The following is a 22,078-nucleotide window of genomic DNA, read 5'->3' as shown; positions in this document are numbered from 1 at the left end:
CATTTTATTTAATAGTAGAAATATGTTTTCTCTTTAAATGTCATAATATTTCAAATAAGACGAGGGTTCCTTTTAAATTTCCAAAATAAAAATGAAAAATATAAAAATATCGTATACAACGTATAACTGTTATTTCTGACGGGTCAGTTATTTTAATGTAAGAAAAGCAAACAGGTATTTATGTAGTTATTTTTAAGAAAAAATTTTTGAGGAGAAGTCTGATTGTGTATTAAAATATTAATACACATTTTATTTTTTTTTTATATGTATAGACTCATATTTAACCTACTTTGTCAGTTTTCTTTGATATATTCTTGATATCGGTTTTTAGCTCACTTCGAATATTCTTTATTCTGCTACAAATTCAATGAAATATCTGTTTTTAATAAGAATGTTTACTAGTCGAAGAATAAATATGTTTGTACTTTAAATTCCTTTAAATTCAAATTTTTGTGTTATTTTAGTTGCAGTGTGTTAATGATTAAGGTGGAGGGATTCTGCAAAGATATCGTTAAGTTGAAGAAGATCAGCTCTTTGATTTTTGTTTGAGAATAATTGACTAAAAATATAACAATGGTTGGTGGTCGAATGAAATAAAAAAAATTGATTCAAAGATGCTTAAAATACTGCTCGAATGAACTGCTCAAATAAAGTGTTTAAAAAAGGGCCTAAACTAATGGTTCAACAAAGTGCTCGAAAAAGGAATCGAAAAAGCTATTCGAAAAAGTAATGGAACAAACAGCATAAAAAATTCTTAAAAAAGGACTTGAAAAAGGAAAAAGTACCCTAAAGTATTTAAATAAACTTTATAACTGTATAAGTATAGGGGATAGGATGATAGAAAAGTTTTTTGTTACATATTCATTATTTTTTTTTACCGAAATATCTGGCAATCATACAATAAACAAGTTGTACTCGCACTAAACTGCAGTTTTTTTTTTGTGCTACTCACCATTGATTTATTTGTTCACATATTTATTTATTGTGCATATTGTCAACCATATTATTATATAAATTTTTATTATACTTGAGTGCGCTAAATACATGATATAATATTATTTATATATGAACATAATAATAAATTCACAATTTTTAATCAAAATAAATCTAATATTGCCCCGTTTTTTTTTTGTTTTTATAGGTTATGATTGTTGTAATTAGTTTTTAAAAGGTTGATAAATTGATTCGATAAAATGTAAAAATCAATTAATTTAAAAATAGTATTTGTTATTAATGCTGATTTTTTTAAAGTTCTTGTGGTATTTGTTTTATTCAAATAAAGCCTATATTAATCATTTGTTTAAAATGAAACGAATAATTTTAATATTATTTTTATTTTTATATTTTCCATATTTAAAATCGATTCAAAATCACAATAATTCAATCGAATTACGGATTATAAATGAAATTGTAGAAAAATATAATTTGAATAATTTAATTTTATATAATTTCCAAAATTTGAATAATTTTAATTATAAATTAATTAAAATTCCAATATTACAATTTAACAATGCAAGTGTTAATAATTTCAAATTGTACAATACAACAATTAATAAGATTGGATTAGTTATTATAAATTTAATAAATATAAATTTAGAAACTAATTTAAATTTTAATGAAATTCTTATTCAATTGGATTTACAATTATGGAGAATGCATCAAATTAAAATGATATTTTTAATAGAAATCAATTTAAATCGTAAAAATATTTTTAATTTATTTGAATGGTGTTTTCTAAAACATTTTTTAAATGCAATTGCAATACAACATCAAGATACAAAAACTGTGGTAAATCTTGAAAAATATCAACTTATACAATATTTTCCATTTCCAAAATTAATTTTACAAAATATGAGTTTAATAAATTGGAATTCAGTTGAAATTTTTCCAAATAAAATAAAAAATATAATGGGTTATCCATTTAAAACTATTATAAGTCACCATCCACCATGGATGTTTCGGATTCAAAATATTACAAGTGGAATAGGATATAAATTTTTCACACATTTTACTGAATCAATTAATGGAACATTTTTGGAAGTACCATCTGATTATAAAAAATTTGATCATGGTAGAACAGCACAAGAATTATTTTCTGGTAAAATTGATATTCTTATGACTGTTATATCTCGATATTATCTTGATATTTATGGAAATGAATCTGTATATTTAAGTGATATTACAAATATGAATTTATTAGTACCAGTTGGTAAATTAATTCAACCATATTTATTTTATTTAAAACCATTTCAATTAGAATTATGGTTTGTATTATGTTTTGGTTATTTTTATATAAGTTTTATATTAACAATTTTAAATTATATACAATTTTCTAAATGGGATTTTTCTTATAATTTATTATCAATATTACAAGCTTATATTTCAACAGCATTTAAACAAAAATTAATATTAAATTTTAAAATCAAATTTATTTTTTTATTTATATTCGTATATGGTTTCATATTAACACAATTATATTTGGCAATGTTAATAACATTAATAAAATTTAATTTATATGAAAATGAAATTGATACATTAGATGATATTTTAAATGCAAACTTGCAAATTATGATATTAAATAATTCATATAACAATACATTAGCAAATTATGATGCAATGTTTCCACGAAAATATTCAAAAATATTGAAACCAGTTAATTTTTACGAATTCAATATGAATAGATTTAATTTAAATATAAATTACGTATACGAATGTGTTGACATATCGGCCGAATTTATATTAAAACAAGAAGAGAAATTATTGAGGCCTACAATGAGAATAAGTAAACATGTTATAAATCAAGTGATGTTACATTTTCCAATTGCAGCCGATAGCATATTCTTAGATAAATTGAATATTTTTATGTTGTACGTTAATGAGAATGGTTTTATTCTAAAATGGAAAAAAGATACTTTAAATGATGGCATTAAAATTGGTATTTTGAAGCATAGTTTTAATGAAAATGAATATAAAAATTTAACAGTTTTAAGTATAAAAGATTTACAAATTGCATGGTATATTTTATTATTAGGATTATCAATTGCTTCTACAAGTTTTGTTTTTGAAATTATAAAAATTAGAATAAAAACTGTTGTGTTGGAAAAATTTTTCAACAAATAGTATGATAAATAAAAATTCGTTTGAAATTTTTTAATTATTTTTATTACTTTTCACATATTTTAAATATGTTTTGCTATATAAGAGTGTGGTATAGCTCTAAATTTAATCAATTAATCATAAACAACAACAATAACAAAAATAAGCGTTCAACGCACTCGGCTCAGCGAAGTTTTAAAAATTTGATGATAAAAATTAATGACAAAGTAAAAATATCAACAGCAAATTGAACTTATTGCCCCACAACTATTAGCTTTACGAGAATAAAATCTTTTCAAAATTTCAGGGAATTTTTTCTTGAAGAACAAAGTGTCGTAATTGAGTGGATAAAAGTCAAATTATATCACAAAAGAAATTTCTTCTTAACTATACATACTTCTTCCCTCATTTCGTTTAAACTAAATTTAGATTTTCGCTAAACGAAAATTAAAAACATTCATTTGATAACGCGAACAAAATAGTTTCTGAATAAAATTTACTGCCAACGAAATGAGATTTGAAAAAAATTTATCACAGTTGTTTGCGGTTTTTTAACCAGAGAATTTCCGTTTGAAAATTTGATGTTAGTTTTTTCAAACTACTTTCGCATGTTCGTCAACTTAATATAAAAGTACAAATATGCTCAGAACAAGATGTCAGTGCGTGAATGCGAATCATTTTTTACACTTGTTTCCTGAGCGGTTGAAATAAAAATGTCGGCTAATAAAAAGGATTTATTGTTACTTTTTGAGCGTCCACAAGAACCGGTTTTTATGAAAAAGGGTGAAGACAATGCTGTTTTTGATGTTCCAGAAAAATTTCTAACTAAAAGGCATCAATCAATTGGACCAGGATTATTGGAGCGTCTAAGCGAAGACGCAGGTCGGCGTATTCAAGTTAAAGACATTGATTTACCAGACTTAACAGAGCAGATGAGTTTAGGACGTTATGAACAATTTTCACTTTTTATTCCATTTCATCGAGCTTTAGCCGGATCTCTAATTGACATATTTATGGGTTAGACTTTATTAATTTAAACTTAAAATTGTTTTTGAATTTCAGTAAATATATTTGTTTTTTAGGAGCAAAATCAATTGAAGAACTTCTAAGCATTGCTGTATATTCTCGAGATAGACTCAATCCCTATTTATTTAACTATGCTTTTTCAGTTGCTTTAATGCACAGACCAGATACCAAATATTTAAAAATTCCATCTCTAGCTGAAATATTTCCAGAAAAATTTATTGCATCAAAAGCATTTGCCAGAATACGTGAAGAACTTGCTGTAATACCAGAAAGTTCAAGAACACCAGTTGTTGTGCCGCATAATTTTACAATATCAGATCGTGAAGAGGAACATCGTTTATGGTATTTTCGTGAAGATATGGGAGCAAATTTACATCATTGGCATTGGCATTTAATTTATCCATTTGAAACAAATAGCCGTGAAATAGTAAGAAAAGATCGTAGAGGAGAAATATTTTATTTTATGCATCAACAAATTGTTGCGCGTTACAATATGGAACGTTTCAGTAATGATTTACCCAGAGCAAAAACATTTTCAAATCTTCGTGAGCCTATTGTTGAAGGATATTTTCCAAAAATTAATGCACTTTTGTCAAACCAAGCCGCTCCCCCACGTTTACCTGGGACTCAATTGCAGGATATTGATATACCGGTTGAACAATTGCGCGTTGATATATCTAATTTAGAATTATGGAGAGATCGATTTCTTGAAGTAATCGATAAAGGATATTTTATTGATGTAAGGTTTTACAATATAAAACTCAAAGCTAGTCATTTTTAGTTTAAATTTTCTTGTTTTAGGAATATGAAAATAAATTTCCTCTTGATGATGTAACAGGCATTGATTATTTAGGTAATATAATGGAATCGTCAATAATATCACCAAATCGTAGATACTATGGTGATTTACATAATATGGGTCATGTTTGTATATCATATTCACATGATCCACAACATCTTCATTTGGAATCTTTTTCTGTTATGGCTGATTCAGCTACAGCTATGAGAGATCCTAGTTTTTACCGTTGGCACAGTCATATAGATGACTTATTTGAATATTATAAAGCAAAACTACCAAAATATAATGAGCAACAATTAGGTTATAAAGGAATTATTGTAAATGATATTTTAGTTGAAACTCCAAATGAAGCTCCAAACACATTACATACATTTTGGCAACAATCTGATATTAATATAGGAAGAGGTGTTGACTTTGCCCCTCGTAGTGGTGAAATTTTTGCAAGAATTACGCATCTTCAACATCATCCTTTCACGTACACATTTAAGGTAACAAATAATAACGATTTGGTAAAATTTGGAACAGTTCGTGTTTACTTAGGTCCAAAATATGATGAAAATTCCAAAAAAATGAAATTTAATGAAAATCGTAGATTTATGTGTGAAATGGATAGATTTAAAGTGCAACGTAAATTCAATTTTTCTTATTTAGCAATATTGTAAAGCAAAAATTACTGTACCTTTTTTTTATAGTTCATCCTGGGGAAAACACTATTAAGCGTCGTTCAAATGAATCAGATTTGACAACAAACTTTGAAAATACCTTTCGAAATTTAAGTGAAGCTAGATCTGGTGATGGTGGTCCAGAAGAGTTGGAGGAAAATTTCTGTGGTTGTGGTTGGCCTGATCATTTATTGGTACCAAAAGGAAATGAAAAAGGTTTTCAATGTGAATTATTTGTTTTTATATCAAATTATGACGATGATAAGGTAATTAAGTGTAAATTTAAATAAAATAAAACTTTAAAATATTATATTGTTGTTGTAGATTGAACAAGATCTTGTTGGACAGTGTACGACTGCTACTGTCTTCTGTGGCCTTCGTGATCGTAAATATCCAGATAAAAGGCCAATGGGATTTCCATTTGATCGTCCAGCAAATGAAAATGTTGAAACATTTGATGATTTTCTTTTATCAAACATGAAAATGGAAGATGTTAAAATTTTCCACAAAAATGTTATAACATCTAGACCAGAAACCAAGAAAAAGGATAAAAATATATAAAAATTTTTAAAAATAAAACAAAATATATTTCTTTAACCGCAATAAAATTGAATTTATAAAATATAAGTTGATTTTTTCAATGTAATTTAAGGTTTTTATTAGACTAGGTTTTGATAATCAGTTCAAGTTACAAAAATAGAGCTTGAATTATAAAGTAGAGTAAATGAAATTGTTAATTCGTTATTAGATTTAAGGGTATAAAAACAAAATCCCATTTTAAAGAAGAACTTTAAAGTTCATTAAGAAAAATCACCAGTGCACTACGAAACCATTATCTTATACATTATATCGTCATTATAATTCAATAAGACAATTCTGTTAAACAACTATTATTTCCCAACAAATTAGTTAACTTGTGTAACTAACGTTCTTAAATAACACCTAGCTGTAATTGAATATAATCAGATGTAATATTTATTTTTTGTGGAAAGAATTACAAAGTTCTTATACCACAGTCATAACCTTCACTCAGTAAGATTGAAACGTTCCTCTTCTCAAATATTAATGCAATTACTGAATATTAAATTTTTGAGGAAATTAAAATTATTATTTTGCAGGAGATCTTGTAAAAATCCATTTGAAATATTTCCATGAAATAACTAATAACCCATACGATGTTAATTAAGAGTTTTAAATTCTTTTTTTTAGTTTGAAATTGATAAATGAATGTCTAAGAGCTAAATGTTGTTCTAAATTTCTAATAATAAGATTTTTAGGTACGATTTTTAGGTAAGATTTTTCAATATTTTTATCATATCAAATTTTAGAAGAATTTCCCGTTTTTATACAGAGTTCTCTTGCAAGCCTTATTTTCTTGAAATAACTTCGTGATATTCCTATCAAGTTATTCACCAAAGTTAAAAGCGCAAAATTTATTAAATGCAAAATTTGTTAAAAATTCTTTTAAAATATTGTAAGTTATCCGTGATTTTATAACTTTCAATAACGATTGCATTAAAATCTTGTATAATTTATAAGTAAGTTAAATTTGTCAGTCATGTTACATAAATTTCCATCTGTATGTTGCCTAGAAAAAAAGACGTAGGCCGATATTTTAAGTTTTGTTTTATACTCTTTGAGAGATTTATCCTTTTCGGTTTAAAATTGTTTAATTTTTCTAGCATTTTTTAATTCCTGAACATGAATATAACTTCTCTAAGACAACATTGTACTCTCGGAAACTGGCTTTTAAATTTGGCTCTTATTCGAAGGATATCTTAACTACGTACTTTTTTCTAATTTTGTTCTAAATATTTTTCAAGTTGAATTTTTTAACATTGAAAAAATTTATGTTTTCCGTTTTCCGATTCGTGTTAAAGAATGAAGCTTTCCTCATATTATTGTTTATTATTTCATAATTTTTATTACTTTTAATATTCACATTATGTAGGTTTCAAAATTTGCATTACCTTGGTTGCCAAACATGTGAGATATGCGTACTAGACAAACCGGAACGGCTTGTAATGGGTACAACACTATGTATTCTTAATCTCAGGAATACTGGGAACAAATGAATCTTCTCCTAAAATATCAGAAATAGTGTTTTAAAAAAAAGGGGTAAAGCTAAAATTCAATCAGGCTTCTAATTACGATAATTTAAATTAAAACTTTGTTGTTTAATCAGATAAACAGTAAAATTTGTTTTAAATTCTAAACCACAATGTACAAATGTTAGAAAATATGTTTGCATTAAAAATTTTTTTTTGAAATATCATTGCTGTACACTTTGTGTTTACTGTGGTTTTAGCCTTTAGCCACCAATGTCAAAACTACTGCTATTGTTCAACGCGTCGTTATCTTATAGTTTGGTGGTTTACAATGTGATTTCCAAGCAAAACTTTCAGTATAAAAGTATTCCAAAAAGTGGAAAAGCACATCAGTTTTTTTCTAGCTCTTCATACGGGAGCATTAATAAAACTATTTACAAAATAAATTTACCGAATTCAATTTTGTTTTTCTAATACAACACAACTATAGTAAAATGGTCAACAAAACGGATCTTCTCTTATTATTTGAACGTCCACAAGAACCAGTTTTTGTTCAGAAAGGAAAGGACAAAGCAGTTTTTGATGTTCCAGATAAATTTTTAACAGATCGTTATCGTCCCATAGGCAATGAATTAACAACTCGTTTTGGTGATGAATCTAAAAGGAAAATTGTCGTTAAGGATATTAGTATTCCTGATTTAAAGATTCCAATGAGTCTTGGTCGACATGAACAATTTTCTTTATTTATACCAAAACATCGAGCAATCGCTGGTCGTCTAATAGACATTTTTGTTGGTAAGGAAATATAAAAAAATTATGTATGTTCTTTTTTTCTTTATAAAATATTTATTAAAATAGGACTAAGATCTTTGGATGATCTCCAAAGTGTAGCTGTTTATGCTCGTGATCGTCTCAATCCAGTTTTATTCAATTATGCTCTATCAGTTGCTTTGTTACACCGTGCTGATACTAAGGGACTTAATTTACCATCGTTTGTTGAATCGTTTCCAGATAGATATATTGACTCAAAAGTTATAAATCAAGTTAGGGAAGAAGCAACTGTTGTACCAGAAGGTTCGCGTGTACCAATTGTTATCCCCAGAGATTATACTGCTTCAGATCTTGATGAAGAGCATCGGTTATGGTATTTCCGAGAAGATATGGGTGTTAATTTACATCACTGGCATTGGCATTTAGTTTACCCATTCGAATCTAATAACAGAGCTATCGTTGATAAGGATCGCCGCGGTGAATTGTTCTATTATATGCATCAACAACTTGTAGCCCGTTATAATTTGGAAAGATTCAGCAATAATTTAGCCAGAGTGAAGCGTTTTAATAATCTACGTGACCCAATTAAAGAAGGTTATTTTCCAAAAATGGATTCATTAGTAGCGAGTCGTGCTTGGCCTCCGCGTTTTGCTGATACGACACTTAAAGACTTAAATCGAGAACTAGATCAAATAAAATTGGATATTGGAGATTTGGAGAGGTGGAGGGATCGATTTTATGAAGCTATTCATCAAGGATTTGTTGTAGACGTTAGTATTAGCACCACAAGATTGGTTCAATGAATTTTAAGAAAATATGATTTTATAAATAATATATTATTTTACCGTTTTGAATAGGAAAGAGGAACTCGTATCCCCCTAGATGAAAATCGAGGTATCGATATTTTAGGAAATATGATGGAATCTTCAATTTTATCTCCAAATCGTCAATTATATGGTGATTTACACAACATGGGACACGTATTTCTTTCATATGCCCACGATCCTGATCACCGTCATTTAGAATCATTTGGGGTAATTGGTGATTCAACTACTGCTATGCGAGATCCAGTATTTTATCGTTGGCATGCATATGTTGATGATATTTTCCAGGAACATAAGGAAAGCTTAAATCCGTATACTCAGCAGCAATTAGATTATCCAGGAATTAATGTTACTGGAGTACAAGTACAGCCAGAAGGGGGTCAACCTAATGTACTTACTACATTTTGGCAACAATCTGATATTGATTTATCTCGTGGCATGGATTTTGTACCGCGCGGTAACGTTTTCGCAAGATTCACTCATTTGCAACATGAACCTTTCACATATACTATTAATATAAACAATGCAAGTGGCGCTCAACGTTTTGGTACTGTAAGAATTTTCTTAGGACCTAAAGTTGATGAAAGAAATCAAGAAATGTTGTTCCGTGACCAACGTTTAATGATGGCTGAATTAGATAAATTTATAATACAGCGTAAGTTTAAGCTAAAAATAGATTTTTGAGTCGATTAAGAATTGAAAATATTTGCAAAATATATTTTAGTCCGTCCCGGTCAAAACACAATTCGTCGCCGTTCTGATGAATCAAGCGTTACAATTCCTTTCGAAAGAACTTTCCGCAATCTAGATGCTAATCGTCCTGCTGAAGGTACTCCTGATGAATTGGAATTTAATTTCTGTGGTTGTGGTTGGCCCGATCATATGCTTATACCAAGAGGTCGCCCTGAAGGTTTAAGATGTGAATTATTTGTTATGGTTTCAAATTATGATGACGATAGGGTAAAATTTAATTATACTTGATTTCATTTTAATTTTACTTAAATTTCATTATTTACCTGATGTATAGGTTGATCAGGATCTAGTTGGACAATGTTCAGATGCTGCTGCGTATTGTGGCGTACGAGATCGTCTTTATCCAGACAGACGTCCAATGGGTTTTCCATTCGATCGTTTGGCTCGTGCTGGTGTAGATAGATTGAATCAATTTTTATATGGAAATATGAGAACTGCTGATGTTAGCATCCGCCATAATAATGTTACCCGTCAACGTCCACAATAATTGAACTAACATCGAAATTTTGAATTTCAGCAGTTTACATTTCTTTTTTATTATAATTTAACCGTTTTTGTATTGTTTCGGCTTTTGACTATAATTTCAAAATAAATATATAAAATTATTAAAAAATACCTTTTTTGCCTATTTTGTTAAAACAAACAGTCAGACAAACAATAATACTTTTATTTTGCAATAACTCATTCCGAATGAACCAGGAACAATGGTTAGCATAAAATTGAACTTTGAGCAATAGTAAATTGACTTTTTTTAACATTCGATCTTAATTGGGGTCTAAAAATCGAAAGTTACTAAAAGAACTAAAATAATAGACTTGTGGCCTTGTTATTGCATAATTAATTTAATTTTTAAATAGCTACTAACTTTAGTTTAGTGAAGCTTTAGTTTAGTTCATTTTCTGTTTACTTAAATCAGGGCAGTCCTATTAAGCAAGTGAATATTGTATCTACTAGTCGGCAAAGCATTAACCTTTTTTCGTTTAAGATAGCGACATACAGAAATACATATGTACATTTTTCTCGTACTTATATATGTATACATTATTTATTCTGTAATATATTTTTACAGAAGATAACACTTGTTGTAGGCGGAATTCATTATGATTGCTTTAACAAAATAGCTTGTACAACGTGTATTATTTTGATGTTCATATGTTATGTATATGGACTGTGTATAAATATGTAAGAGTTATATAGTGTAAAGTACCAATTTGTATTGTAGATTTTTCAATTCATCTAAAACATACGTTTGTTTGTATATTTAGAAAACATGTTAAATTTTTGTTTTGTTTAGTTGCGAAAATTTGTTTTACACAAAATATATACATTACGTTATTTAAATAAATAGAAATTGAAGTGATTGAGTTTGCCGAGTAAAGAAGTTCTAGATTTGATTTGCCATTAGCCCGGAGATTAAGAAATACCACTTATTACGCACTTAGCAAATTTAATAAAAAATCATTTGAGTAGAAAAGCAAATTTTCAATATAAGATTTCTGTATAAAGATGTTATTAGCATAAGGGTTTGTTTCTACTACAAATTTCATAAGTCCAGCTTTTCTATTAAAATGTACTTCTCGGTGCTAGTGCCGTGCGAAAAAATATTATAAGCAAGAGTTTTATCCATCTGTCAGTATATGTACCTTCTGATATGAAAATGTTCAACTAAACAACCGAGTTTCCTTCATAGTTGCAAAACGTAATGGCTGGAGAATAGCATATTGCGTCTCTCATTGATACAGCTCTGTAAGTTAGTTTGTATACAGAGGCATATAGCAGTGCACTTCGATATGAGGCATCCTGTATATATTTATATCTACAAACAAAAAGAATATGTAGTAAATATTAATAAAGTTAAATTTACAATATGGAAAGAGAGCTAAAGCTACCTAGTTAATTTCTTTAAATACAATTAATTTTACAAAAAGAATAGGTCGAGGTTAATACTCATTGTACCAAAAATAATGAGCAAGGAAAGACAATCCTCAAAAGCAACTAATTAAAACCAAATTAGTAGTTCGAAAGCTACTAATAAGGACTAAATTGCAAATATATTAAAATCGTTTTTTCTTGCTAATAGTTTTTAGGAATCCCTTAACTTTCTTGCATAAATAATCTGTTGAATATTTGAGCACAAAAGAATTTGTATATGTAAGTGCGTACCCAAATTTTTTAAAACTTAAGGTTGAATACGAGACCAATAACAAAACGTAGAAAGAAGGATTTGTAAATAACGTTGTGGTTTAATTTTCATTTTCCTTTTTTTTAGTTAACGAAAGTAGAATGCATATTTTAATAGTGTGATTATACAATGTTGGTTGGACACTTAAAAACAGAAATTTATTACGATAAAAGCATTATTAAAATTTCTTTAATTATCTTAATATTATGGTTGGTGGAATTTTACTTATTATAAAAAAAAAGTTTATTGCATTTGTGATTCCGACTTTTTTTGTGTAATAACTTTTTGTTTAAACTAGAAAAAACCTGCTCGATCACGTCATTTATACCGCACTTCGTTTTATTCTGATGAATATTTGTTTTTTTGTATGTATGCATATTTTTTAAAATCTTTCTTTATACTTTATACGTCATTCAGAACAGAGTACTGAGAGATATAGTAAAGGCACCTTGGTATGTAAGAAATTCTACCATACATAGAGATCTCAACATTAGCACGGTCGAAGAAGAAATAAAAAGATACTCCATCAAACATGTAAATAGAATACAGCAGCATCACAACACTGAAATGAGACAAATAATGGTCAACGAAGTTCCTAGACGACTCAATAGAAAAAGACGTACTGATATACACCTGCGTTGAGAAAGAATTCATATGACCCTTGGGGTTGCCAACAATGGATGGTTTCCCCCACACTTAAATAAAGAGATAGAAGAAAATTGCTGGATAGGTCAACTTGACTTAGTTGCAATAAATTGAAGAATTTAAAAAAAAAAAAAAAAAAAACATATTTATCTATTATAGTCCCAAGCACTTTAATATTAAATAAAAGTAAAACGATTTTATTGTATTTGTATAATTTATATAAAACTATTCAAATGTTGTAGACTTGTTCTGATTCCTGTAAAAAAATAAGATTGTATAAAAAACCAGAATACCATTCTTACACAGAGGTAAAAGCTAGAGTATTTATTTAGTTTGTGCTAGCAATTTCTAAGCAGATTTCTAGAGCCGAAATAAAGGAAACATTTTTTTAAACAGAAGAAAAATTTTGTGATCTTTCTTCATTAATTTATCCATTTTTCACTGCTTCTAAATGCAATGAACATGTTTATGAAAAGCTGGAAGTGTTAAAAAATTTTATTAAACAATTTCTTTTGTTATTTTGAGTGCACAAATAAAATTTTAATTTATTAAATTTTATATGAAATGTAGATCACATGTAAATTGGATTAAAATTAGGGCACGTACATATTTTTCCAATTCATTTTATGTTTTTAAGATTTTCTGTAGATTAAAAATTTGTTTATACTCGTAACATTTTTGATAAAAAAAAAATTTTAACGAATTCAATTTGACCACAAATTTAGAAAAAGAATAATTTTTAACCAAATTAAATTTTCTGAGAAAATATATTTTTTTATCAGAATTTGGTGGTTGTTAAACAAATATTCTTGTTTAAAAGATTTCTGTTTTGGTATATAAACACGGTTAATTTAAAACAAGCATTAGTCTACTGAAAACTTTATTCAGTAAACACCGGTTTTTTGAAATATCAAAATTTTTAATAAAATTGTTGTTTCTTCGTACTTAAGTTCGTTATTTGGACAATGGCTAATAAAAAGGATCTCCTCTTACTCTTTGATCGTCCTAAAAGAACTAAAATAATAGACTTGTGGCCTTGTTATTGCATAATTAATTTAATTTTTAAATAGCTACTAACTTTAGTTTAGTGAAGCTTTAGTTTAGTTCATTTTCTGTTTACTTAAATCAGGGCAGTCCTATTAAGCAAGTGAATATTGTATCTACTAGTCGGCAAAGCATTAACCTTTTTTCGTTTAAGATAGCGACATACAGAAATACATATGTACATTTTTCTCGTACTTATATATGTATACATTATTTATTCTGTAATATATTTTTACAGAAGATAACACTTGTTGTAGGCGGAATTCATTATGATTGCTTTAACAAAATAGCTTGTACAACGTGTATTATTTTGATGTTCATATGTTATGTATATGGACTGTGTATAAATATGTAAGAGTTATATAGTGTAAAGTACCAATTTGTATTGTAGATTTTTCAATTCATCTAAAACATACGTTTGTTTGTATATTTAGAAAACATGTTAAATTTTTGTTTTGTTTAGTTGCGAAAATTTGTTTTACACAAAATATATACATTACGTTATTTAAATAAATAGAAATTGAAGTGATTGAGTTTGCCGAGTAAAGAAGTTCTAGATTTGATTTGCCATTAGCCCGGAGATTAAGAAATACCACTTATTACGCACTTAGCAAATTTAATAAAAAATCATTTGAGTAGAAAAGCAAATTTTCAATATAAGATTTCTGTATAAAGATGTTATTAGCATAAGGGTTTGTTTCTACTACAAATTTCATAAGTCCAGCTTTTCTATTAAAATGTACTTCTCGGTGCTAGTGCCGTGCGAAAAAATATTATAAGCAAGAGTTTTATCCATCTGTCAGTATATGTACCTTCTGATATGAAAATGTTCAACTAAACAACCGAGTTTCCTTCATAGTTGCAAAACGTAATGGCTGGAGAATAGCATATTGCGTCTCTCATTGATACAGCTCTGTAAGTTAGTTTGTATACAGAGGCATATAGCAGTGCACTTCGATATGAGGCATCCTGTATATATTTATATCTACAAACAAAAAGAATATGTAGTAAATATTAATAAAGTTAAATTTACAATATGGAAAGAGAGCTAAAGCTACCTAGTTAATTTCTTTAAATACAATTAATTTTACAAAAAGAATAGGTCGAGGTTAATACTCATTGTACCAAAAATAATGAGCAAGGAAAGACAATCCTCAAAAGCAACTAATTAAAACCAAATTAGTAGTTCGAAAGCTACTAATAAGGACTAAATTGCAAATATATTAAAATCGTTTTTTCTTGCTAATAGTTTTTAGGAATCCCTTAACTTTCTTGCATAAATAATCTGTTGAATATTTGAGCACAAAAGAATTTGTATATGTAAGTGCGTACCCAAATTTTTTAAAACTTAAGGTTGAATACGAGACCAATAACAAAACGTAGAAAGAAGGATTTGTAAATAACGTTGTGGTTTAATTTTCATTTTCCTTTTTTTTAGTTAACGAAAGTAGAATGCATATTTTAATAGTGTGATTATACAATGTTGGTTGGACACTTAAAAACAGAAATTTATTACGATAAAAGCATTATTAAAATTTCTTTAATTATCTTAATATTATGGTTGGTGGAATTTTACTTATTATAAAAAAAAAGTTTATTGCATTTGTGATTCCGACTTTTTTTGTGTAATAACTTTTTGTTTAAACTAGAAAAAACCTGCTCGATCACGTCATTTATACCGCACTTCGTTTTATTCTGATGAATATTTGTTTTTTTGTATGTATGCATATTTTTTAAAATCTTTCTTTATACTTTATACGTCATTCAGAACAGAGTACTGAGAGATATAGTAAAGGCACCTTGGTATGTAAGAAATTCTACCATACATAGAGATCTCAACATTAGCACGGTCGAAGAAGAAATAAAAAGATACTCCATCAAACATGTAAATAGAATACAGCAGCATCACAACACTGAAATGAGACAAATAATGGTCAACGAAGTTCCTAGACGACTCAATAGAAAAAGACGTACTGATATACACCTGCGTTGAGAAAGAATTCATATGACCCTTGGGGTTGCCAACAATGGATGGTTTCCCCCACACTTAAATAAAGAGATAGAAGAAAATTGCTGGATAGGTCAACTTGACTTAGTTGCAATAAATTGAAGAATTTAAAAAAAAAAAAAAAAAAAACATATTTATCTATTATAGTCCCAAGCACTTTAATATTAAATAAAAGTAAAACGATTTTATTGTATTTGTATAATTTATATAAAACTATTCAAATGTTGTAGACTTGTTCTGATTCCTGTAAAAAAATAAGATTGTATAAAAAACCAGAATACCATTCTTACACAGAGGTAAAAGCTAGAGTATTTATTTAGTTTGTGCTAGCAATTTCTAAGCAGATTTCTAGAGCCGAAATAAAGGAAACATTTTTTTAAACAGAAGAAAAATTTTGTGATCTTTCTTCATTAATTTATCCATTTTTCACTGCTTCTAAATGCAATGAACATGTTTATGAAAAGCTGGAAGTGTTAAAAAATTTTATTAAACAATTTCTTTTGTTATTTTGAGTGCACAAATAAAATTTTAATTTATTAAATTTTATATGAAATGTAGATCACATGTAAATTGGATTAAAATTAGGGCACGTACATATTTTTCCAATTCATTTTATGTTTTTAAGATTTTCTGTAGATTAAAAATTTGTTTATACTCGTAACATTTTTGATAAAAAAAAAATTTTAACGAATTCAATTTGACCACAAATTTAGAAAAAGAATAATTTTTAACCAAATTAAATTTTCTGAGAAAATATATTTTTTTATCAGAATTTGGTGGTTGTTAAACAAATATTCTTGTTTAAAAGATTTCTGTTTTGGTATATAAACACGGTTAATTTAAAACAAGCATTAGTCTACTGAAAACTTTATTCAGTAAACACCGGTTTTTTGAAATATCAAAATTTTTAATAAAATTGTTGTTTCTTCGTACTTAAGTTCGTTATTTGGACAATGGCTAATAAAAAGGATCTCCTCTTACTCTTTGATCGTCCTCAAGAACCAGTATTTCTTCATAAAGGCGATGATAAGGCTGTGTTTGAGGTTCCTGATAATTTTTTGTCTGAACGTTATCGTCCAATTGGTAACACGTTAACAACTCGTTTTGGTGGAGAAGCGAACAGAAAAATTGCAGTAAAGGAGATAAGTATTCCTGATTTAAAAATTCCCATGACTGTAGAACGACAGGAACCATTTTCATTGTTTATTCCAAAGCATCGAGTGGCCGCTGGTCGTCTCATTGATATTTTTATGGGTACAAATGTTATTAAATTCATAAACTTTTTTTCCAGAAAAATGTATAGAAATATTCACAAGAAATATATAATTTTGTTTTATAATATCAACAGGTTTAAGAACTATAGATGATCTACAAAGTGTTGCTGTATATGCACGTGATAGACTTAATCCACTATTATTCAATTATGCTCTATCAGTTGCTTTGTTACATCGTCCGGACACTAAGAGTCTTAATATTCCGTCATTAGTCGAAACCTTTCCAGACAAATATATTGACTCGAAAGTTCTTAATCAAATTAGAGAGGAAACAAATGTTGTATCAGAAGGATCACGTATGCCAATTATAATTCCTAGGGATTACACAGCTTCAGATCTTGAAGAGGAGCATCGCTTATGGTACTTCCGTGAAGATATGGGTATTAATATACATCATTGGCATTGGCATTTGATATATCCCTTTGAATCAGCCAATAGAGCTATTGTTGACAAAGATCGTCGTGGAGAAATATTTTATTATATGCATCAACAAATAATGGCTCGCTACAATTTGGAGCGTTTTAGTAATAATTTAGCTAGAGTGAAACGCTTGAATAATTTTCGTGATCCAATCAAAGAAGGCTATTTTCCGAAAATGGATTCCTTAGTGGCAAGCCGTGCATATCCACCTAGAATGGATAATAGTGTTATGAAGGACATAAATCGTGAATTAGATCAGCTTAAATTGGATGTTGGTGCATTGGAAAGATGGAGAGATCGTTTTTATGAAGCTATTCACCAAGGATTTATTGTGGATGTAAATAATAAAAAAAATTATAAGATTAGGTGGAGAAAATATTTAATATTCATTTTTAAATGTTTTAGGAAAGCAACAACCGTATTCCGTTAGATGAAACTCGTGGCATTGATATTCTTGGTAATATGATGGAATCTTCAATTTTGTCACCGAATCGTCAATTATATGGTGATTTACATAATATGTTGCACGTGTTTCTTTCATATGTGCATGATCCCGATCATCGTTATTTGGAATCGTTTGGTACGGTGGGTGACTCATCGACTTCTATGAGAGATCCAGCATTTTATCCTTTGCATGCATTTGTTGATGACGTCTTCCAGGAACATAAGGAAAGTTTGACCCCATACACACAGCAGCAACTCGACTACCCCGGAATTAATGTAACTGGAATACAAGTTCAACCTGAAGGAGGACAACCTAATATTCTGACAACATTTTGGCAACAATCTGATATTAATCTATCTCGTGGTATGGATTTTGTTCCACGTGGCAATGTTTTTGCTAGATTCACTCATTTGCAACATGATCCATTTACATATAATATCAATATTAACAATGGTAGTGATGCTCAGCGCTTTGGAACCGTTAGAATATTCTTAGGACCCAAACAAGATGAACGTAACCAAGCAATGTTATACCGCGATCAACGCTTATTAATGATTGAATTGGACAGATTTGTTGTTCAATGTTAGTGTACTCGTAGTAATTAAAATTTTAAAAAAAATTGTTTTAAAACATTTCATTTTATAGTGCGCCCAGGACAAAATACTATTCGTCGCCGTTCAACTGAATCAACTTTAACAATACCGTTTGAGAGAACTTTCAGAAATTTGGATACAAATCGTCCCGTTCAAGGAAGCGCAGAAGAGTTGGAGTTTAATTTTTGTGGGTGTGGCTGGCCACAACATATGCTTATACCTAAAGGCCGACCTGAAGGTTTACAGTGTGAATTGTTTGTTATGGTTTCAAATTACGATGATGATAGGGTAAATTTACCTTCTAATTTTTTGTTTGTTTACTTACGTTTATTTTTTTACAAGGTTGACCAAGATTTGGTTGGGCAATGTTCAGATGCTGCCATATATTGTGGTGTTAGAGATCGTCTTTACCCAGATAAACGTCCAATGGGTTTCCCATTCGATCGCTTGGCCCGTGCTGGTGTTGATAGATTGGATCAATTCTTATATGGAAATATGAGAACAGCTGACATCGTAATCCGCCATAATAACGTTACACAAATGCGCCAACAATAATTCCATAGAAAATTTCTTTAACTGATTTATATTTACATTTTTATATATTATTCAAATTGTTAAATGTAAACAATAAATTTGTTGAGAATTACCTAGGACAATTTAATTGTATTCGATTTTCCATTGTCTGTCATTCAAAGAATTAAAATGTTTACTATGTACATACATATATTAAACGCTGTTCACATAGAATTGACTGGAATTGCTCAAAAATATTGAAATTTTTGACAATAGAGACATTTTTCAAGAAGAATTTGAATTTGCCACAATTGTTTAATTGCTATACTTAACTTTAACTGTTCAACTGTTTCAACTTTATCTTTACTGTACGTTCAATTTTCAAATTTTAAAAGCTGACAAAGTGTGTAAGTTTTTTTTGCATTTTTGAGTTTTTGTCATTTGTCATTCGTTTTATATACCTCGTTTATATGGCAGCTTGAATACTTGACTTGAAATAGGCTGCGTACGCGTTACGCGTTTATTCACCTAAAAAACTGTTAGCGTGAAGTTCCTTTTAGAAAGGTTTTACTTTACATTGCATTTAGTTTCTGAGAATATTGTTAATTTGAGTTGGCAACTATTATTCCTTTATGATGTTAACATGTTAATTTTAATCACCGTGATTTTTCGCACGATTTTACATAAAGGAAACCAAAATATTAGTATATTTTGGTACAATTAGTACCAAAAATATTTAAGTAAAAAAGCCATTTGTTAGAAAAAGGAGTATCGAATATATCGAATAAATTTAATCTTACTCATTCGAATATCTAAAATGGATAAATTTTTCGTAACATACCGAATTATTCGATAGTTGATATTTCATAGTTCCCATCACTAATATTAATGCAAAATGTGAAATTGTGAGTTTAAGAAGAAAATCAGATCAATCGTAGTTGTCGACCATTATAATCTCTGATATGGACAGAAAAATGATTGCGGAATTCAATTGTTCTAGTGTTTATCAGTTATTTATCTTATTCGCATATAATAAGGGAATCATTGCTATTAATTTAATATATAACGCAATGCTTGAACATTGTTACCTTGCACATACAAACACATCCATACGTACCACATGCACAACTTTTGAAGTTTTACAGAATTTAAAAGAATTTACTCCATTAAGTTTTTTTTTTAAATAAATATTTGTTAGATGAAAAATTTCAGTTTTCATTACTGTTAATTCCATTCTGTAAATGTTCAATTTTAATATTAAGTATGTACCTAAACGAAGAAAATGAATGAATGAAGAAAATATTTCAGGTGAAAGTGAAAAGGAAAAAGAAAAATTTATTTAAATTTATGCAGGCGTACAAATATTTTGAAGTTGTAGGATGATGGTAAGAATTTCTTTTTACATACATATGTTTGTGTTTGTACATAATTATGTAACAAAATCTCTTAATCTTCAATATTGTAGTTGCATGAAAAGAAGAATGGAGTGACAATAGTGACAAGGCCCTAGAATAGACTTTTACATTCATAAATACTTAAATTCATAAATACTCATTATGCTCCCCTACTAATTTTTAATGAAAGATAAATAAGTATTCAAATTTTTTGTATGTTTTTAAATTTGAACGAAAGCATCTCATAAGTTTGAAACATAGATCTCCAATAAATTAAAATTTTATGTTATCTACTATCATACACCATTCATAACTATTCCAAAGCAGTTATTGCACTAAATAATATGTTTCCTATTCCCGTCAACCTTAATTTAATATCATTTTAAAATAATTTATATGCATATTCTACTTTTAAATATTTCAAATTTTTAAGCCAGAAAAAATTTTGATAAAAAATTTTGCCTCGACTTCCATTTTCCTTGAAGACACAAAATTAATATACAATACAAAGCAATAGCAGCAAAAATGTTTTGTAGAAACTTGCTAGATGTGTACCTATGTAAAATTGTTAACTGCACTGTTTTTTAAAGTCAGAATGTAACAATGATAAGCACACGGCAACAAAATATAGAAAGGAGGTGTAACTACGGATGTATTAATGAAAAAAAAACTTATTTTAAAAGTGTAAAAGAAGGCAATCAAATGGGAAACTTTAAAAAGAAAAGAAAAATAAATTAAATTTTATAAATTTATTATTGTTTTTTATAAATTTCTTCCTACACCATTGAAAACAACTATTAAGAAGTTAAAATCAATTTGCTATTTTTTCTTAAAGAACAAAAACTCAAAAATTTACAAAAGGGGAAAAAATTTATATTTTAATAGAGAAGCAAGGGAGCGTGGCGCGGCCGTATGTAAAAGAAGAGTAACGTAGTGAAAGAAGATAATTTTTCAATTTTACGTCTGCATGAATAAAATATACGATACAATTAGTTTCCTATTTGAAAATTTAATTTAAAAACAAAATTTTAATATTTAAAAGCATTTAAGTTTCTCTAAAGTTTTTTTCTATTCATAACTTTGATTTTTAAATTTTTGATTATTTTACTTAAGAATTTTTCGGCACATAAAAATAAATGAGAAATTTAAAATGCTTTTAAATTTTTACAACATATTGTTAAAATGAATTTTGAAAACGTTGAAAAGAGAATTCAGAAAATTGATCCTGTGAAAAACCATCCTGTTTATGTTCGATAACCAAATATTTAAAAATATTTATAAATAGAACTGTTACAAATCAGAAACGTATCAAACTGAGATTTTAATGCTCAATTTGTGCCGGAAACTTACAATTTGTAGCAACAAAAGGATAATGACTAATAAGGCTCCGGATTTGAGACAAAGCTTATTTCTAATAATAGTATTCACTATCGTATACTTATTGACAATAAAAATTGTAGCTTCATCATAAATTGCGTTTTTAATGATGAATTGATAAGAAGTAATGTTATCTGAATTCAAGTGATTACAGTAGTCTTGGGTAAACCAAGTATTTGTAAATTTTATATTTATTAAATTTCT

The 22,078-nt window shown here is 28.1% G+C and overlaps 3 protein-coding genes across 3 annotated transcripts; all 3 read left to right on the top strand.

The window, feature by feature from the left end:
- Positions 1–3,809: 3,809 nt before the first annotated feature.
- Positions 3,810–6,144, top strand: LOC129607474 (phenoloxidase 2-like). Its single transcript, XM_055518501.1, has 5 exons — positions 3,810–4,113; positions 4,179–4,861; positions 4,924–5,548; positions 5,614–5,849; positions 5,908–6,144. Exons 1-5 carry the CDS (start codon positions 3,810–3,812, stop codon positions 6,142–6,144), a joined length of 2,085 nt encoding a protein of 694 aa, XP_055374476.1.
- A 1,981-nt stretch (positions 6,145–8,125) lies between these two features.
- On the top strand, positions 8,126–10,466 carry LOC129607547 (phenoloxidase 2-like). The gene is made up of 5 exons (XM_055518595.1): positions 8,126–8,426; positions 8,490–9,172; positions 9,260–9,881; positions 9,951–10,186; positions 10,254–10,466. Exons 1-5 carry the CDS (start codon positions 8,126–8,128, stop codon positions 10,464–10,466), a joined length of 2,055 nt encoding a protein of 684 aa, XP_055374570.1.
- A 6,345-nt stretch (positions 10,467–16,811) lies between these two features.
- Positions 16,812–19,145, top strand: LOC129607473 (phenoloxidase 2-like). The gene is made up of 5 exons (XM_055518500.1): positions 16,812–17,112; positions 17,207–17,889; positions 17,958–18,579; positions 18,643–18,878; positions 18,933–19,145. The coding sequence occupies exons 1-5, from the start codon at positions 16,812–16,814 to the stop codon at positions 19,143–19,145; spliced, it is 2,055 nt and encodes a 684-aa protein (XP_055374475.1).
- Positions 19,146–22,078: the final 2,933 nt, after the last annotated feature.

Source organism: Condylostylus longicornis, unplaced genomic scaffold (genome assembly GCF_029603195.1).
Source record: "Condylostylus longicornis isolate FDR11 unplaced genomic scaffold, ASM2960319v2 ptg000027l, whole genome shotgun sequence".
NCBI classification, from domain to species: Eukaryota; Metazoa; Arthropoda; class Insecta; order Diptera; family Dolichopodidae; genus Condylostylus; species Condylostylus longicornis.
The sequence above is the reverse complement of the archived record's forward strand: the minus strand, read 5'-3'. Positions and strand labels throughout refer to the sequence as shown.